Source organism: Stenella coeruleoalba (assembly GCF_951394435.1).
Source record: "Stenella coeruleoalba genome assembly, chromosome: 3".
NCBI lineage: Eukaryota > Metazoa > Chordata > Mammalia > Artiodactyla > Delphinidae > Stenella > Stenella coeruleoalba.
In genome coordinates, this window is record NC_137148.1 from 166,374,741 (window position 1) to 166,389,614 (window position 14,874).

General features: G+C 53.5%; 2 protein-coding genes across 3 annotated transcripts; both read left to right on the forward strand.

Moving 5' to 3' along the window:
- Positions 1–14: 14 nt before the first annotated feature.
- On the forward strand, positions 15–2,544 carry TMEM205 (transmembrane protein 205). Its single transcript, XM_079917487.1, has 4 exons — positions 15–81; positions 798–906; positions 1,012–1,175; positions 2,184–2,544. Exons 2-4 carry the CDS (start codon positions 807–809, stop codon positions 2,487–2,489), a joined length of 570 nt encoding a protein of 189 aa, XP_079773613.1. The 5' UTR covers positions 15–81; positions 798–806; the 3' UTR covers positions 2,490–2,544.
- Positions 2,545–3,985: 1,441 nt separating this feature from the next.
- Positions 3,986–14,465, forward strand: RAB3D (RAB3D, member RAS oncogene family). Of its 2 annotated transcripts, none has more exons than XM_079918248.1 (5): positions 3,986–4,096; positions 5,467–5,732; positions 6,513–6,631; positions 6,722–6,846; positions 11,333–14,465. In XM_079918248.1, exons 2-5 carry the CDS (start codon positions 5,505–5,507, stop codon positions 11,518–11,520), a joined length of 660 nt encoding a protein of 219 aa, XP_079774374.1. In that variant the 5' UTR covers positions 3,986–4,096; positions 5,467–5,504; the 3' UTR covers positions 11,521–14,465. The 2 variants fall into 2 exon arrangements, with proteins under 2 accessions (XP_079774374.1, XP_079774373.1); XM_079918247.1 differs by having other exon boundaries at positions 4,003–4,148.
- Positions 14,466–14,874: the final 409 nt, after the last annotated feature.

Here is a 14,874-nt window from a genome sequence, read left to right on the forward strand (position 1 = left end):
CTGGGAGGCGGGACGAATTCTTGGTCCCACGAGGGGAGGTGGCCGAGGAGGTCCGCGGGCACCGCGGAGCGCGAGAGTGAGGTACCAAGCCCTGCCCGCCTGACCCCCTTATATCCGGCCCTGGACTCTTGAGTGCTGCAGGTCGAGGCCCGGGTCCAGTGGTGGGGTCGGTGTCCTCGGGCCCGCCTGACCCCCTTAGATCCGGCCCCGGACTCTTGAGTGCTGCAGGTCGAGGCCCGGGTCCAGTGGTGGGGTCGGTGTCCTCGGGCCCGCCTGACCCCCTTAGATCCGGCCCCGGACTCTTGAGTGCTGCAGGTCGATGTCCGGGTCCAGTGGTGGGGTCGGTGTCCTCGGGATGAGATTTAGGGTTTCTCAGGATTAGATGGCGTCTCCAGGAGGTGCTTTGGGAATCTTCATAGTGATATCTGGGATCCTGTCATGAAAGGAGTAGTCCTTGATATCAGAACTCGGTCCCTGGGGTGATATTTGGGAGTCACTGGGGTGATCTCTGAGGATCTAGGGCTTCGAGCTTGACCTGCTGGGGCTGAAATTTGGGGGTCTCAGAGGTGGCATGGATGTTGGGGTCCAGAGAGCCTAAGATCTTGAGGGCTGACATTTGGAGAGATGGAGTCGGGGGACATCACAGAAGTGCTATGGCTCTTCCGCACCGCCATTCCTGGGCTACTATCCCTGGATCTCTGCTGGATAGACCATGACCCTGGCCTTGTGCAGGCTCACAGGGTCTGAAGGCCACAGGGCAAAGGTAAAACTCTGACCACCTGGTCCCTCCTTCCCAGGCCCACAAGATGGAGGAAGGTGGGAACCCGGAAAGCCTGACTAAGGTGGTTCATCTACTGGTCTTGTCAGGGGCCTGGGGCATGCAAATGTGGGTGACCTTCGTCTCAGGTAGGGACCCTCGGCCTGGATATCATGAGTGCCTAAGGGGGGGACAGGGATGAGAGGGGGACTTGGAAGTGTCCTAACATACATGTGGTCCCCTGCACCCCACAGGCTTCCTGCTTTTCCGAGGCCTTCCCCGACATACCTTCGGCCTGGTGCAGAGCAAACTCTTCCCTTTCTACTTTCACATCTCCATGGGCTGTGCCTTCGTCAACCTCTGCATCTTGGCCTCACAGCGTGCGGGGGCTCAGCTCACATTCTGGGAGGCCAGCCAGGTATGACAGCTTGAGCTCCACTATCCTCTGGAGATTCATTCCCAGGACCACACTGAGCACCTATGGCTACACCTTTGTGAGAATTAAAATGAAACCCCCCAAACTGCCCCTTCTTCCTGGTGTATACAAAGTTGGGTTCTGGATACCCTTGAGCAGTGCACAGCCTGCACAACCATCCCCAGCAGCCCTGACTATTCCGCAGTGTCTCTCTGCTGGCTGTTGCTCCCTCTCCTCCCCTTGGCTGGGCCTGCAGCCAAGCTGTGGTGACTCAGCTGGGCTGGGGCACTGACCCCAGCTCAGTGTTTAAAAACCAGCCTGACTGGGAATTTACAGTCCCCCACCCTCATCCACACATTTTTCCCAGCCACAAGGCAAGGAACCATCTGTGCATCTCATATTTCTCTATCCTGCCCTCCCCCTGCCCCCATTATGTCCCTCAGATGTGGGCAGGTGAGGCCTGACAGGGGTTTCAATAATCCCACAGACACAGGAGGGATTATGGGTAATTGGAACTTCGAGGACTTTTAATTCACTCCCTCTGGACCCAATGTCAGCTTATAGGGTCTAGGCTGGGGCCACAAAGGAGATGGGCCCTCTATTTTGGGGAAATGAGGGGACAGTTATGGTGCTCTGTCCCAATTCAGGGAAGAGAGGCTCTGCCCTGAGATACCCTCAGTTTGGGGGAACAGAGGAAGGTAGGAGACAGGCTGTGTTCTGGAAAGTTCCAGTCAGGGTATCAGAGGAGAGGAGGCTTAGGAGGTTTGGGGGAGAGAGAGGAGACAGTGGTAGAGAGAGGAGATAGTGGTGGAGCCTTTCCTTAGGAGCTGCAGGTTTCAGGGTATGAGAGCTGGAGCTCTGTTTGGGTTTGAGGTTGGAGTGGGGAGGCCTGGCTTTGACCCAATCCTGTCCCCCATTCCCCTCTGGGCTTTGAGGATGCAGAAGGGCCCTCCCTAGGGCCCCTGCTGTCTCCCAGGCGTGGCTCACCTTGTCCTCCTGCCGCCCTACCAGCTCTGCTTGCTGCTTCTGAGCCTCATGCTGGCCACCATCAACGCCCGCTGGCTGGAACCCCGCACCACGGCCGCCATGTGGGCCCTGCAGACCATGGAGAAGGAGCGGGGCCTGGGCGGGGAGGTGCTGGGCAGCCACCAGGGCTCAGACCCCTATCGTCAGCTGCGGGAGCAGGACCCCAAGTACAGTGCCCTCCGCCAGATCTTCTTCCGCTACCATGGCCTATCCTCCATTTGCAATCTGGGCTGCCTCCTGAGCAATGGGCTTCATCTTGTAGGCCTCGCCCTGGGCCTCAGGAGCCTCTAGCCCCCACTGACTCTCTGTCTCTGCTGGGGCCCCAAATGTCAATAAACACTTCTTTGGAAATGACTGCTGTCACTTTTCTCCAACTGGGAAGCAGGGGGAGGGGCAGGCAAGGGTAGAGCCGAGGGATTCCGTTTCCCCATTCATGTGGCATGATGATTTGGAGAGTTAGCTGTTGCAGCCCTTAAGCTCTTCCTATAATGGTGCCCATTTGTTGAGCACCCACTGTGTGCCAGGTGTGGCGCTAACCACTGCACAGATCATGTATTATTGTAACAACAGCTGGTTCTGATCCCTAGAGGACAATCATATTTTTCACCCCATTGACATCGGGGGTGGCCATGTGACTTGCTTTGGCCAGTGAAATGTAAGCAAAGTCATTTCCAAAGAGAAGTATACAAGCCAGTATGTGATTCGCCACATCTTCCCCTCATTGCAATGACCGGTGTGAGAGAAACAAACCTTGGATGTTAGATGCCATGATGACTATAGGGCAGCTTGTTACTGAGCATATGCCATCCCTTCCTGACTGATACACATCATCTCAGTTTGTCCACAACAGCCCTTAGAGGTGGCTAACATTGTTCCATGAAGCAATGGGAGCTCAGAGAAATTCAGCAAGTGGCTTCAGGCGCAGTTGTTGGGATTTGAAGCCCAACAAAGCCTGAACTGTGTTTTGTTTTGTTTTGTGTTAAATTTTTGGCCACGCTTCATGGCATGTGGGATCTTAGTTCCCCAACCAGGGGATAGAACCTGTGCCCCCTGCAGTGGAATTACAGAATCGTAACCACTGGACCGCCAGGGAAGTCCCAAGCCTGAACTGTTATAACTGCAGATTCTCTTCTGTTGGCTTGAAGAAAAGTCTGGGACCTCAGCTGGGCCTGGTTGCCAAATTGTGTGGCCTCAGGCAAGCGTCTGCCCCTCTCTGATTTCCAATTTCTTTATCTGTAAAAGGCGGGGGTGGTGGTGGTGGGGGTGGGGGTGGGGGTGGGGGTGGTGGTGGTTAATTCTAAGGGCCCTTAAGGGTATTTGGGAAAGGCTCTAGCCCAGTTTAGGTCAGGCGCTGCATGTTACAAACACTAACTCCGATCAGAACCCTTACACAACCCTGTGAGGTGGGTACCCTCGTTATCGACCACGTGACGGATGGGGAAAATGAGACCCAGGGAGGTTAACATGTCCAAAGCGACAAGGCTAGAAAGTGGTGGAGCTGAGATTCGAACCCGGCTCCAGAGTCCGTGCTGCTTAGCTGCTGTGCACGTAGTAGGAGCTCCTTAGCTTAGCTGCTGTGCACGTAGTGGGAGCTCCACGTATGGTTAGTGAAAATGCAATATTTATTGTCAGGGAACTGATAGCTGCGCGCGCGGTGCGACTTCCAGCCCCTCCCCCGCCCCCGCCCCCCAATCCGCGGTCTCCACAGGCCCCGCCCCGGTCCCGCCCCGCCCTTCCCCGAGAGGGGCCCCTCCTCCCACGCCTGGGCGGGGCCGGCGCGGGATCCGGGTGGCTGCGGGCAGCGGTGGCGGCTGTGGCTGCGGGGTCCGGGTCGCAGTCAGGGCCAGGTCGCAGCGAGTTCGGAGGCGGAACGTCTGAGGGCGGCGTCCCCACGCGAGGTGACCCCGTCGGAGGGAGCGCACCCTAACCCGCGCCTCCGCGTCTCAGCAGGTCTTGGGGGGGACAGGGGCTTAGGGGGAGGCCCGGGGCCTGGGAACAAAGGCAGGCAGCGGGGGACGCCTCCTCCCTCGCCCCCACCCAGCTGGGCTCATCGGGGAGCGTTAATGGGGCGCGGGCGGGGCAGACAGCCCAGCCGGGGACAAGAGATGGGACCATATGGTGATGGGAAGAAGCTCCTGAGCTCCCCTGCACCTGCTGGGGCGCCCCACATCTAGTGACGGGGGACAGTGTCAAGCCCTCCGGGGTCCCTTACCTAGTGGCAGGCTTGAGGGAGAGTCGGCAGATTGTCAGAAAGAGGTGGGACCGGCTGACAGGTGGGCTGAGGCTGGGGGATGGGGCGGGGCGGGGGCCCCCATACCGGCGGCCCTGCCCTGCATGGGGAAAGGCTTCCTGCCTTTCTCTTCCCCTCCTCAAACTCGTTCTCCCGGAACACGGGGTGGGGCGGAGGGCTGGGCAGGAAAGGGGGGCTAGTTGGGTCCTCCTTTAAAGTGGAAAAAAGCCCCGCGGGGCAGTTGAGAAATGGCTTTGCCAGGGGTTCCTATGCTGGTTGTTCCCATTCACCCAGGCCTTCTGGAGCCTCCCTGTGAGGCTCAGGGAGCAGCCATAAACAGCTGGGGAAACTGAGGCCATGAGGGCTGAGGGGGAGAGCTGGATCCAAATGAAGCAGCCCAGCCGTGGGGACAGATTGCCAGGAAAGGCAGGACCAGGGGGTCGTGGTGGTGGCTGAGGGTGGTCTTGCGTTTGAGGACCGTCATTCTGGCCTCCGTGGACTGAAGCCGGGGCTGGGGTGAGTCAGCCCTACTGGGAGGGAGATGGGCCCGGCCCCTTGGACAAACAGAAGGTGGCAGTACCCATGGGGTGGTAGAGCTGGGCTTTAAACCTGGGGTGTATCCACTGAAAGCCCCCTCCCCATGGGGATCAGGGAAGGAGTTAAAGTTGGCTTGGGTGGGGGCAGGCAGGTGGCCAACACCTGCCAAAGTCAACACCCAGGCCCTGAGGGGGACTCTATCCAGCTGGCAACCCCCCCTCCCCCCAGCTCACACCTGGGCCACACCAGCTGCTCACCCTGGGGCAAAGTCCACACCTGCACCTTCCGCAGGGTCTGGTTCCTCCGTGGCCAGATGGGGCACCCCCAACCTGGGCCCTTGCATTTGACAAACATCCCCATTTTCCAGAAGAGGACACTGAGGCCCAGAGAGGGCCAGTGACGCATCCGGGGTCTGTTGGCTTCCAAGTGGCAGAGCGGGGATTTGAGTCCAGGTCTGGTGTAGACACTGGAGCCATTCCTGGTGGGTTTTTTTCCCTACAGGGCTCCAGCCCTCCCCTCCCAGGAGGCTCCGTGCCAAGATGGCGTCAGCTGGAGATCCCCCAACGGGCCAGCGGGATGCGGCAGACCAGAACTTCGACTACATGTTCAAGCTGCTGCTCATCGGCAACAGCAGCGTGGGCAAGACGTCCTTTCTGTTCCGATACGCCGACGACTCCTTCACGCCCGCTTTTGTCAGCACTGTGGGCATCGACTTCAAGGTCAAGACCGTCTACCGCCACGACAAGAGGATCAAGCTGCAGATCTGGGTGGGCCAGGCGGCTGTCTGGGGGTCTGCTGGCCAGGCAGGGGCTGGGGTTCCTCCAGGGAAGTCCGGGCGAGGGTGTAGGGCTGTGGGGAGGGTCTGGGTGAGGACAAGTGTCCAGAGTCGAGGAGGGGGCTTGGAGTAGGTGTGAAGAGGAGCAGGGGTTATTATCTATGAGGTGAATTCATCAGGATGAGGGGGATGTGCCCTGCCCTGTAGGGTCTGAGGGGGAGACAGTACTAACCCAAGTTGGGTTAGAAGACCTGGTGACCAATGGAGAAGAGGTTTGGGTCCCCTCTCGGGGCAAGCCCAGAGGCCCCCACTGAGCCTCTTCAGAGCCATGCTCTTTTTCCCAAAGCGCCTGCCGGTAATGATTGTCATGGTAATGAGCATCAGGCTGTCTGCATCAAGGTGGTAGCCTCTGGCCCACGTGGTTCTTTTTTTTTCTTTTTTTTCTTTTTTTTTTTCACGTGGTTCTTATTTGTGGTCATGAAGCTGGTTCTTGGAGATGAGGTCAGAAGGGCTTACAAGTCTTCGAAAGGCCACTGACCCCTCAGACCGGAACCCCTCAAGGACAGGGGACATGTCTCCACCGATAGACTAGAGATTACACGGGCAGGCCCATGTTTCTCCCATTAGACCAGGGGGCTGTGAGGGCAGATCCATGTCTTGCTCATCAAACTGGGGCTATAAGGCTGGGAGACTGGAGCCTCAGACAGGGGCCTGCAGGAGTGGGGTGGGGAATAGAGTGGCTTCTAGACGCCTGACCCCACTGTGTGCCCAGGACACGGCAGGCCAGGAGCGCTACCGTACAATCACCACAGCCTACTACCGCGGAGCCATGGGCTTCCTGCTCATGTATGACGTCGCCAACCAGGAGTCCTTTGCCGCCGTGCAGGACTGGTGAGTGCTTGCTGACCACTGACCCCCTGACCTTCGCCCTCTCCCCCTGACCCTAATCTCTGGCCTAACACAGCCCCTCAAACTCCACAGGGCCACGCAGATCAAGACCTACTCCTGGGACAACGCTCAAGTCATCCTCGTGGGGAACAAGTGTGATCTGGAGGACGAGCGTGTCGTGCCCACTGAGGAAGGCCAAAGGCTCGCTGACGACCTTGGTTAGTGCCCAGCCTGGGCCACAGGCCTGGGACCTCCCAGAACCAAACCTCCAACCCTGTGCTTGAGTCCCAGGTCCAACCACTGTCACCAACCCTTTGCCCTTTGAAGATCTGCCCAGAAAAATACCCACTTGTATACCACCTGCTGCATTTCATTTCAGAGGATTCACCCACAGATACCCTTTACCGCCCCACTGCCCTGGGAACCCAGACGCAGCAAAACCATTTCTGGGAATTTATCCTACAGACATCCACTTCCCATGTGGGAAGTGGCGGGTATATCAAATTGCTGCACCGTTAGTGGAGGGAAACCTTGGCAACCTCCCAAGTGTTTCACGGTGGGGGAAGCAGCTACACATAAACTATAGTCACATGGTGGAATACTACGCAGCTGTAAGAAAGGATGAGGACCTTCTTTATGTTCTGGGGTCTCCAGGTATATGGTTAAGTGGAAAAAGCAAACTGCAGAAAGGTGAGTATGGCTTCTTCCTTTAGTCCAGTGGTCAGCAAACTTTTTCTTTTCTTTTCTTCTCTTTTTTTTTTGCTCCTTGTGGGATCTTAATTCCCCAACCAGGAATTGAACCCGTGCCCCCTTCAGTGGACGCGTGGAGCCCTAACCACTGGACCACCAGGGAATTCCCCAGCAAACATTTTCTTAAAGGGCTAAATAGGAAATGTTTTCAGTCCTAGGGTCTGTGTCACAACCACTCAGCTCTGCCTGAAAGCAGCCATAGATAATACATCAACGAATGAGCATGACTGTCTGCCAATAAAACTTTATTTACAAAAATAGGTAACAGCACCTGAAACTAACTTGATAACATGATATTGTAAATCAACTGTATTTCAGTAAAAAAAAAAAAAAAAAAATAGGTGACAGGCCAGATTTGGCCTGCAGCTCAAAGTTTGCCAACCCCTGCATTGCCACCCTGTATAAAAAGGGTGAGAATAAGGATATTATACTTATGTTTGCTTAAAGGAACTCTGGAAGGATACAGAAGGATCTAGTAACAGTGGTGACCTGGGTGTCTCAGACCTGGCAGGCCAGGGCACCAGAGTGGGAGGGGGACTTTTCAGTCTACCTTTCTGAATCAGGTAAATGGATTATCAATTCAAAGTTTAAGCTAAAAGAAAATCTTATCTTGGAGTATTCTAGTATTCTAGGCCCTCCCCAGGACTTTCCTTGCGGGAGGCATTGTAACCTCTCTGGGGGAGGGCAGGTTAAGGACCCAGACTCTGGAGCTAGAATCCCCTTCTACAACCTACTAGCTGTGTGACCTCGGGCACCTCACCTACCCTCTCTGTGCTTCCATTTCTCCATCTAGGAAACAGGTGAAAACCACATCTACTTCATAGGGCTGGCTGTTAGAAAGATTAAGCAAATGCTGGCCATGATTGAACATTAACTCCTGTTATTTCTCGATTGCTTTGTGATCTTGCATCGGTGACTTCAGCTCTCTGGGCTTGCCCTTCCTCATGTGTGAAATGCAGATAATAACAGCCCCACCTCCTCAGGTTGTCAGGAGGGTTAAACGAGTTATGACGTGTGAAGCAGTTCTAACAGAGTCCGGCATACGTGTAGATTGCATCTAAGCATTAGCTAGCATGATTGTGAACTGTTGCTGATGCTTGTACATAAAACCTAAGGGATTTACTATCTGACCCTTTACAGAAAAAGTTTGCAGACCCCTGGAGCATAACGGTCCTCTTTCTCTTTTTTTTCTTGCCATCGTTTGTTGGAGAAACTGGGTCTTTGTTCTGTGGAATGTCTCCGTTTGGGGTTTGACTCTGCTCCCTCGTGGTGCCACTTAACCTGCTCCCTTGTCCCCTGTGTCTTCTGGGAACCTCATTCTGGGTCTCTTTAACAGGTGTGCTGGGGAGTCAGCTTTTGGTGGCCGGCCGTGGGCTAGAATACTTGAGGATGCTGCTCACACCTTCCTTTTTTTTTTTTTTTTTTCTGGCTGCGCAGCAAGTGGGATCTTAGTTCCCCAACCAGGGATCAAACCCGCACCCCCTGCAGTGGAAGCACGGAGTCTTAACCACTGGACTGCCAGAGAAGTCCCCTGCCCACACCTTCTTGCAGAAAACATCTAGTGCCTGGTGTGAGGGGAGATTCCCACTCGGGCATTAAATTTAAAACATTAGAGGACAAAGTGGGAGATAGAATTCGATCCCAATTTTGTAAGAAAAAAGGCACATACATGTGCACACACACACATAACCCCTACAAACCGAACCCCAACGATTATGTATTTTTTTATATATATATATATATTTTTTTTTTTTTTTTTTTTTTTTTTGCGGTACGCGGCCCTCTCACTGTTGTGGCGTCTCCCGTTGCGGAGCACAGGCTCCGGGCGCGCAGGCTCAGCGGCCATGGCTCACGGGCCCAGCCACTCTGTGGCATGTGGGATCTTCCCGGACCGGGGCACGAACCCGTGTCCCCTGCATCGGCAGGCGGACTCTCAGCCACTGCGCCACCAGGGAAGCCCTATGTATTTGTATTTTTAAAAAGAGTGGAAAACTAAATATCAAAACACCAATCGTAATTGTTTCTGGGTGATGAGGTTACACACAGCTTTTCTATATTTCTTGATATTTTTCAGTAGTTTCTAGTTTCTCCAGTGAGTATTTATAACCAGAAAAAAAGTATTCAAAAAGAAAAAAAACTTCAGATTATTTGAGGCAGAGCCAGACACAATTAAGGAAATGCCAAATTTGCCTAGGAGGACAGAGGGGTGACATTGATGATCGCCAGACTGAGACTAGAGATCTGTTTTTGTGCCCTGCCTCTGTCATTCATCTGTCCATCCAGCTATCCATCCATCCATCTACACATCCATTCATTCGTCCATCCATCTACACATCCATTCATCCATCCATCCATCTGTACATACATCCATCCATCTGTTCAATCAATCATTCAGTCAGTGGTTTCCAAGCATCTGCTCTATGCCAGGCACTGGGCTGCAGTTGTGGACAAGGCAGACAGACATCCTGTCCTCTTGGCGCTGGTGTGCTAGTAGCAGAGACGTAGTAAATGGATAATTACACACGTAACTAATTACAATGACATTTTTGTAGTGCTGCATGATAATGACAAGTGCTGGGATAGAGGACTGTTTACCCTGTGATGTGTGTAATATGGTGGACGTTTTTCTGAATTTCTGGCCTACCTTGGGGATGGCAGATGGGAACACATTGGGGACCATTCAGGGACAGCTCCCAGCAAGCAGAGCTTGAACCAGCCTTTTAAGGGTGCAGGAAGGTCTGTCATTTATTCCCTTACTTGCAGGTTGGTGGGCCACTTCTTATAGCCTAGGGACCCTGGGCAAGTCCCCAAAGCATTTGTACCACCTCTCACCTTTTCCAGGAGGGATAAACTTTTTTTTAATGAGAAAAAGTTATGATGGTCACTACGATGCTAAGAATATATTCAAAGCTACCTCGGCATCCCCTTCCCCAAAGGGAATCAGCCAGCCTGCCCTCCCTCCCGAGGCCCAAGGTGATACACTAGAAATGTTTAATCTTTTAGTATTCCAACCAGGCAGCCTGGTTGTGTTCCCTGTATGAATTTACATGAGTGACTTTCCTTCTGTGTGCCCCAGTTTTCCCATCTGTAAAGCGGGCTATAATAGTATAGGTACTTCCCTGGCAGTCCAGTGGTTAGGATTCCACGCTGCCACTACAGGGAGCATGGGTTCCGTCCCTGGTTGGGGAACTAAGATCCTGCAAGCTGTGCGGTGTGGCCAAAAAAGAAAGTATAAATCTTAGAGCATCCTTAAATGAGTTAATTTATGTAAAGGGCTTAGAAAAATTGCCTGCTGCGTAGTAAGCATGATGTAAGCACTGCCTATTATTATTATTATTGTTATTATCATTTTTAGTGCATTCTGTAGGCCAGGAACCATGTGCACTGTATGCTCTCTACAAACTCTTTGAAACCTGCCATTCGCTGGGTGACAGAGGTTGCAAACTGGTAGCCCCTGGGCTGAAGCCAGTCCTCAGCCGGTGCTCAGTCCTCTGTTTTATTGGACCTAGAACATATGTTCCAGAACATGTGAAACACTTGGCTCCATTTAGAAGGTCCACATAAATATCTGGCTCTGTGGGCGCCCTGGCTGTGCCTTCCTGTGCAGCAGAAATTGAATAGAAGATGAGCCCCACTTACACAGGGGCACCCCCATATCCGCTGGACACCAGAATGTTACTGCCTGGGCTCTTGCTGCCACTGCCTTGTGACAAAGAGATACGCAAGGTAGTACAGGCAAGGGCTGCTGTCACAGATTTCTACCAGCAGCAGCAGCAGCATTGTGCCCACTTTACCAAAGAGCAAACTGAGCCTCAGAGAGACTAAGGCCCTCAGTCAAGGTCCCACAGCTGCCCTAAGGGCAGAACTGGGCTTGGAACCCAGGTTCGGGTGATGCTACAGTCCAGGCTCTGCCCCCCAGGGTCTCACAGCTCTTCCCATCTTATGCCCCTGCAGGTTTCAAGTTCTTTGAGGCCAGCGCCAAGGAGAACATCAACGTGAAGCAGGTCTTCGAGCGCCTGGTGGATGTCATCTGCGAGAAGATGAATGAGTCCCTGGAACCCAGCTCCAGCCCGGGCAGCAATGGGAAAGGCCCGGCCTTGGGGGACACCCCACTCCCGCATACCAGCAGCTGCCCCTGCTAGAGATGATCCCTCACCCCCACCCACCCCCTCCTGCCTCGGCAGGGACAGTGACTGAGGCATGAGCCACAAGGGCTGTTTCCAAGCTCAGGGCGCCCCCTCCCCTCCCATCAGCCGCATCCCCCTGTCCCCTGCCAACTCCCGCATGGCGCATTCTCTGGCCATGGCCACCAGCCTGCCCCAGCAGCCCCTTTCACAGGCTCCAGACCCTGGGGACTCCGCACTGCAGGCAGAGTCTGGGGATGGGGCGTCTTCGTGGGGGTAGTGCGGGCAGCGTGTCCCATCCTGCCTGGTGGAGGGGCATCCACAGTGCCTTCTGGGTTAGAACCACTTATCCACATCCGTTTCTTTGTCGGGCATTGTTTGGAGTTCACGCGCTGGCCAAAGATGGTTCTTCTTCTCCCTCGTGCAGCGGGGATTCTCATACTTCATCCCCGGAGATGTGGAAGGCGGCTCCTTTCTCAGGGTCACCCAGTCTGCTTGTGAACCTTCTCAGACCTCGAGGCTCCAAGGCAGGGTGGTGATTTAGTCCTCCCAGAACCCTCCTTTCAGGCCTGCACATCCTCTGCCTGTGAAAGCAGTATTAAAGCAGCTTTTCCCGTTGTAAGAGAAGAGGGAGTCAGACCCCCCCCACATCCCCCGTTCCCCAGCCTGGCTTCAGGGACCACAGAAGTGCCTTCTGAGCTTCCCCGGAATTCCACATCACCCACGACCCTGCCACTGTTTCAGCTTATCCACTTCATCCCTGATCCAGAATTGAATTCTGGAACTATGGGCCACATGGGGCCGGGCAGAGAATCACCCAACCCTTGGCGTTCCTGCTGGGGACTTTCTACCAGAAGTTAACTCAGAGTCAGGAGCCTGGGCTCTCCTGCCCAGACCTGCCTCCTCCGGGCCCTGTTTGGCTGGTAATGGTTTAAGCAAGGTTCTTTCCACATCCGACATCCTGCTAGAAAAGGAAATTGAGCAATGTTCCTGTTTTCCTGTGCTGGCTGGTTGCTCTCCATGTAAGGACTTTGGCCCCTTCCACTTGAAAAAGCTTGAAGACGCAGTGTTGGCTTCCCGGGCCATGTCATCGCTAGGGTCCAGTGATGTTCTCTAATGGAAGAGTCACTCGAAAGAATGCTTTGGGGTTGGGCTGGAGGGGCGAGAAGGCAGGGTTGGGTAACTGCTGTGGCCGCTTGCATTTCACAGGTGCAGCTGGGGAGTGGCAGGCTGATGGGGGATGGGCGGGGAACCAGGCTCCCTGGTTGAGGCACTAGTGGGGAGCCCACCAGCTTGGGGTCCCCAGCTACCAGGGGCTCCTGCTGAGAGATGATGTGCAGTTTGGGGATCTACATCTTGACACATACACCCCCCAGCCCCATCCTCAGCTCAGTGGCCCTTCCTGCCCACCAGAGTCCAAACCTGGTGACATGAGACCTTCTTCTACCCTGGAACACTGACACTCCAGAACTTGACAGACACTGTGAGAATGGCCAAGCATATGGTTTGTCCAGTCTCCCAGCCCCTGGCGCCAGAATGACTTCCTGTAAGCTTAAGGATCTCTGCTGCTTCCTTCCAAGAGTGGGGAAGGTCTGCTTCAAGTTTAATGTAGTTCTTACTTTTATAGAAGCTGGAGATTGAATTTATTTCTAGAGGGCCCTGTTCACCCCCAAACCATGGGCTGTCCTTAGAGCTTCAAAGTGGGGATATCTTTGTCTACCAACAACTGTACTGTGATGAAAAGGACAAGTTCTTGGAAATGCACCATGAGAGAGCATCTGAAGGTTTGGGGTGGGAGTCAAAAATGTTAATTGCTAAAAAAAAAAAAATGTTAATTGCTTTAACATAAAAGAGAAAGTAAAGCAGCTAGAAAAAGGCTTCTTAAGATGCACCATGGCCTGTCGAGACCCTGTTGGTCAGTTCATTTTCCTTAAACGGCTGCCAGAAAAAAATGGTGGTTCAGAGTGTCACTATCTGAGGGACAAGCTGACTTGTCATCTCCCGTGTGATAAAAACAACAGCTCTGGCTGTATCTTGTACCTGATCTGGCCTAAGCTTTCTGTTTACACAAGATTTTTCACCAGTTCAGCTTCAAGTAGTAACTGAGACAGCTGCCTCTGGGCTCTCTTAAGACTGGGAATGACGTAGGAGAATTTTTCTTGCTTCTTCTAAAAATAATGTAAGTTTTTATTTTGTGAGGTTTTTAGGGGGGAGCTTTCACTCCTGATGGTCTCTGAGAAACTGAAACTGATGTCCTCAAAGATCACTAGGAGAGAATGGGAGTTTGCTGAGTTTACAAACAAAAATTAAGCCAAAGGCTGTGGGAAAACAGCTTCCCAACTCCAGGGAGGCTGGCATCTGGGGAGGTCACTTGAGGATGTATCCTGCATCTGTGCTGTGCCTTCTCACCATTTGCTTTCAGCAACTTGTCCTTCCACAGGCAATTTCAGTGGGAAATTGCCATGACTGCCATCTGGGGTTATGCTTTTTTTCTTTTTCTTTCTTTGGCTTCTCTGGGGATCATGTTCTTGTATCTTTCTCTCCTACCCCACTGGAAAAAAAAAAAAAAAAAAACCAAGTAAGTGGTGAAATTTGATCTCAGTGTTGAAGTGCTGATTCCCCTAACTGGCTTCTCCCCAATGATCCCAAAACACACTATAGAGAGAGCTCTGGACCTGATCATTTATATTCTGGGTGTGGTTCTCCTGTGTAAGCCATTCTTGGATGTCCACGTATAAAGATGTGCTCTTTTCTCCACAAGAAAAACAATTAAAGTTGTTACGCCCAGATGCAGTTGTTCTTTTATTGCCATTAGTGAAATGTCCTTCAGGAAGAGGACAGTTAAATCACAGTCAAGTAGATAGCTGGGCGAGGGCCATGTGTGATGCTGCAGAACCCGAATCAGGACAGGGAGGCTCAGGTCTAGGGCTGCCTCTAGCCGGGCCTCGTGGTCACCGCCTTGGCCCTGGAAAGTTCCACTGCATGAAGGGCGAAGAGGATGATGTTGCCTCAACTAATTCTAGTAAGAAGGTCTGTCCTCCCCATAGCAGCCAGAGGGCGCCAGTGAGTACCTGAGTCAGGTCGCGTCCCTCTGGTGGGAGCCCTCCATGGCTCCCACCTGACTCAGAGTAAATGCCTAAGTCCTCCCCGGGGTTCACGAGGCCCTGCATGATCTGACCTGTCACCTCACTTTTCCCTGTCACTTGCCCTGTCACTCTTCCCACTTGCCCCCCAAACTTGCTCTGCCCCTCCTTGCTGCTATTTGAACGCACTAGGTCCCTGCCTCAGGGCCTTTGCACTGGCTGTTCCCTCTGCCTGGAGTCACATGGCTCCCCTCATTCACCCCCTCTTTCAGGTCTTTGCACAAATCTC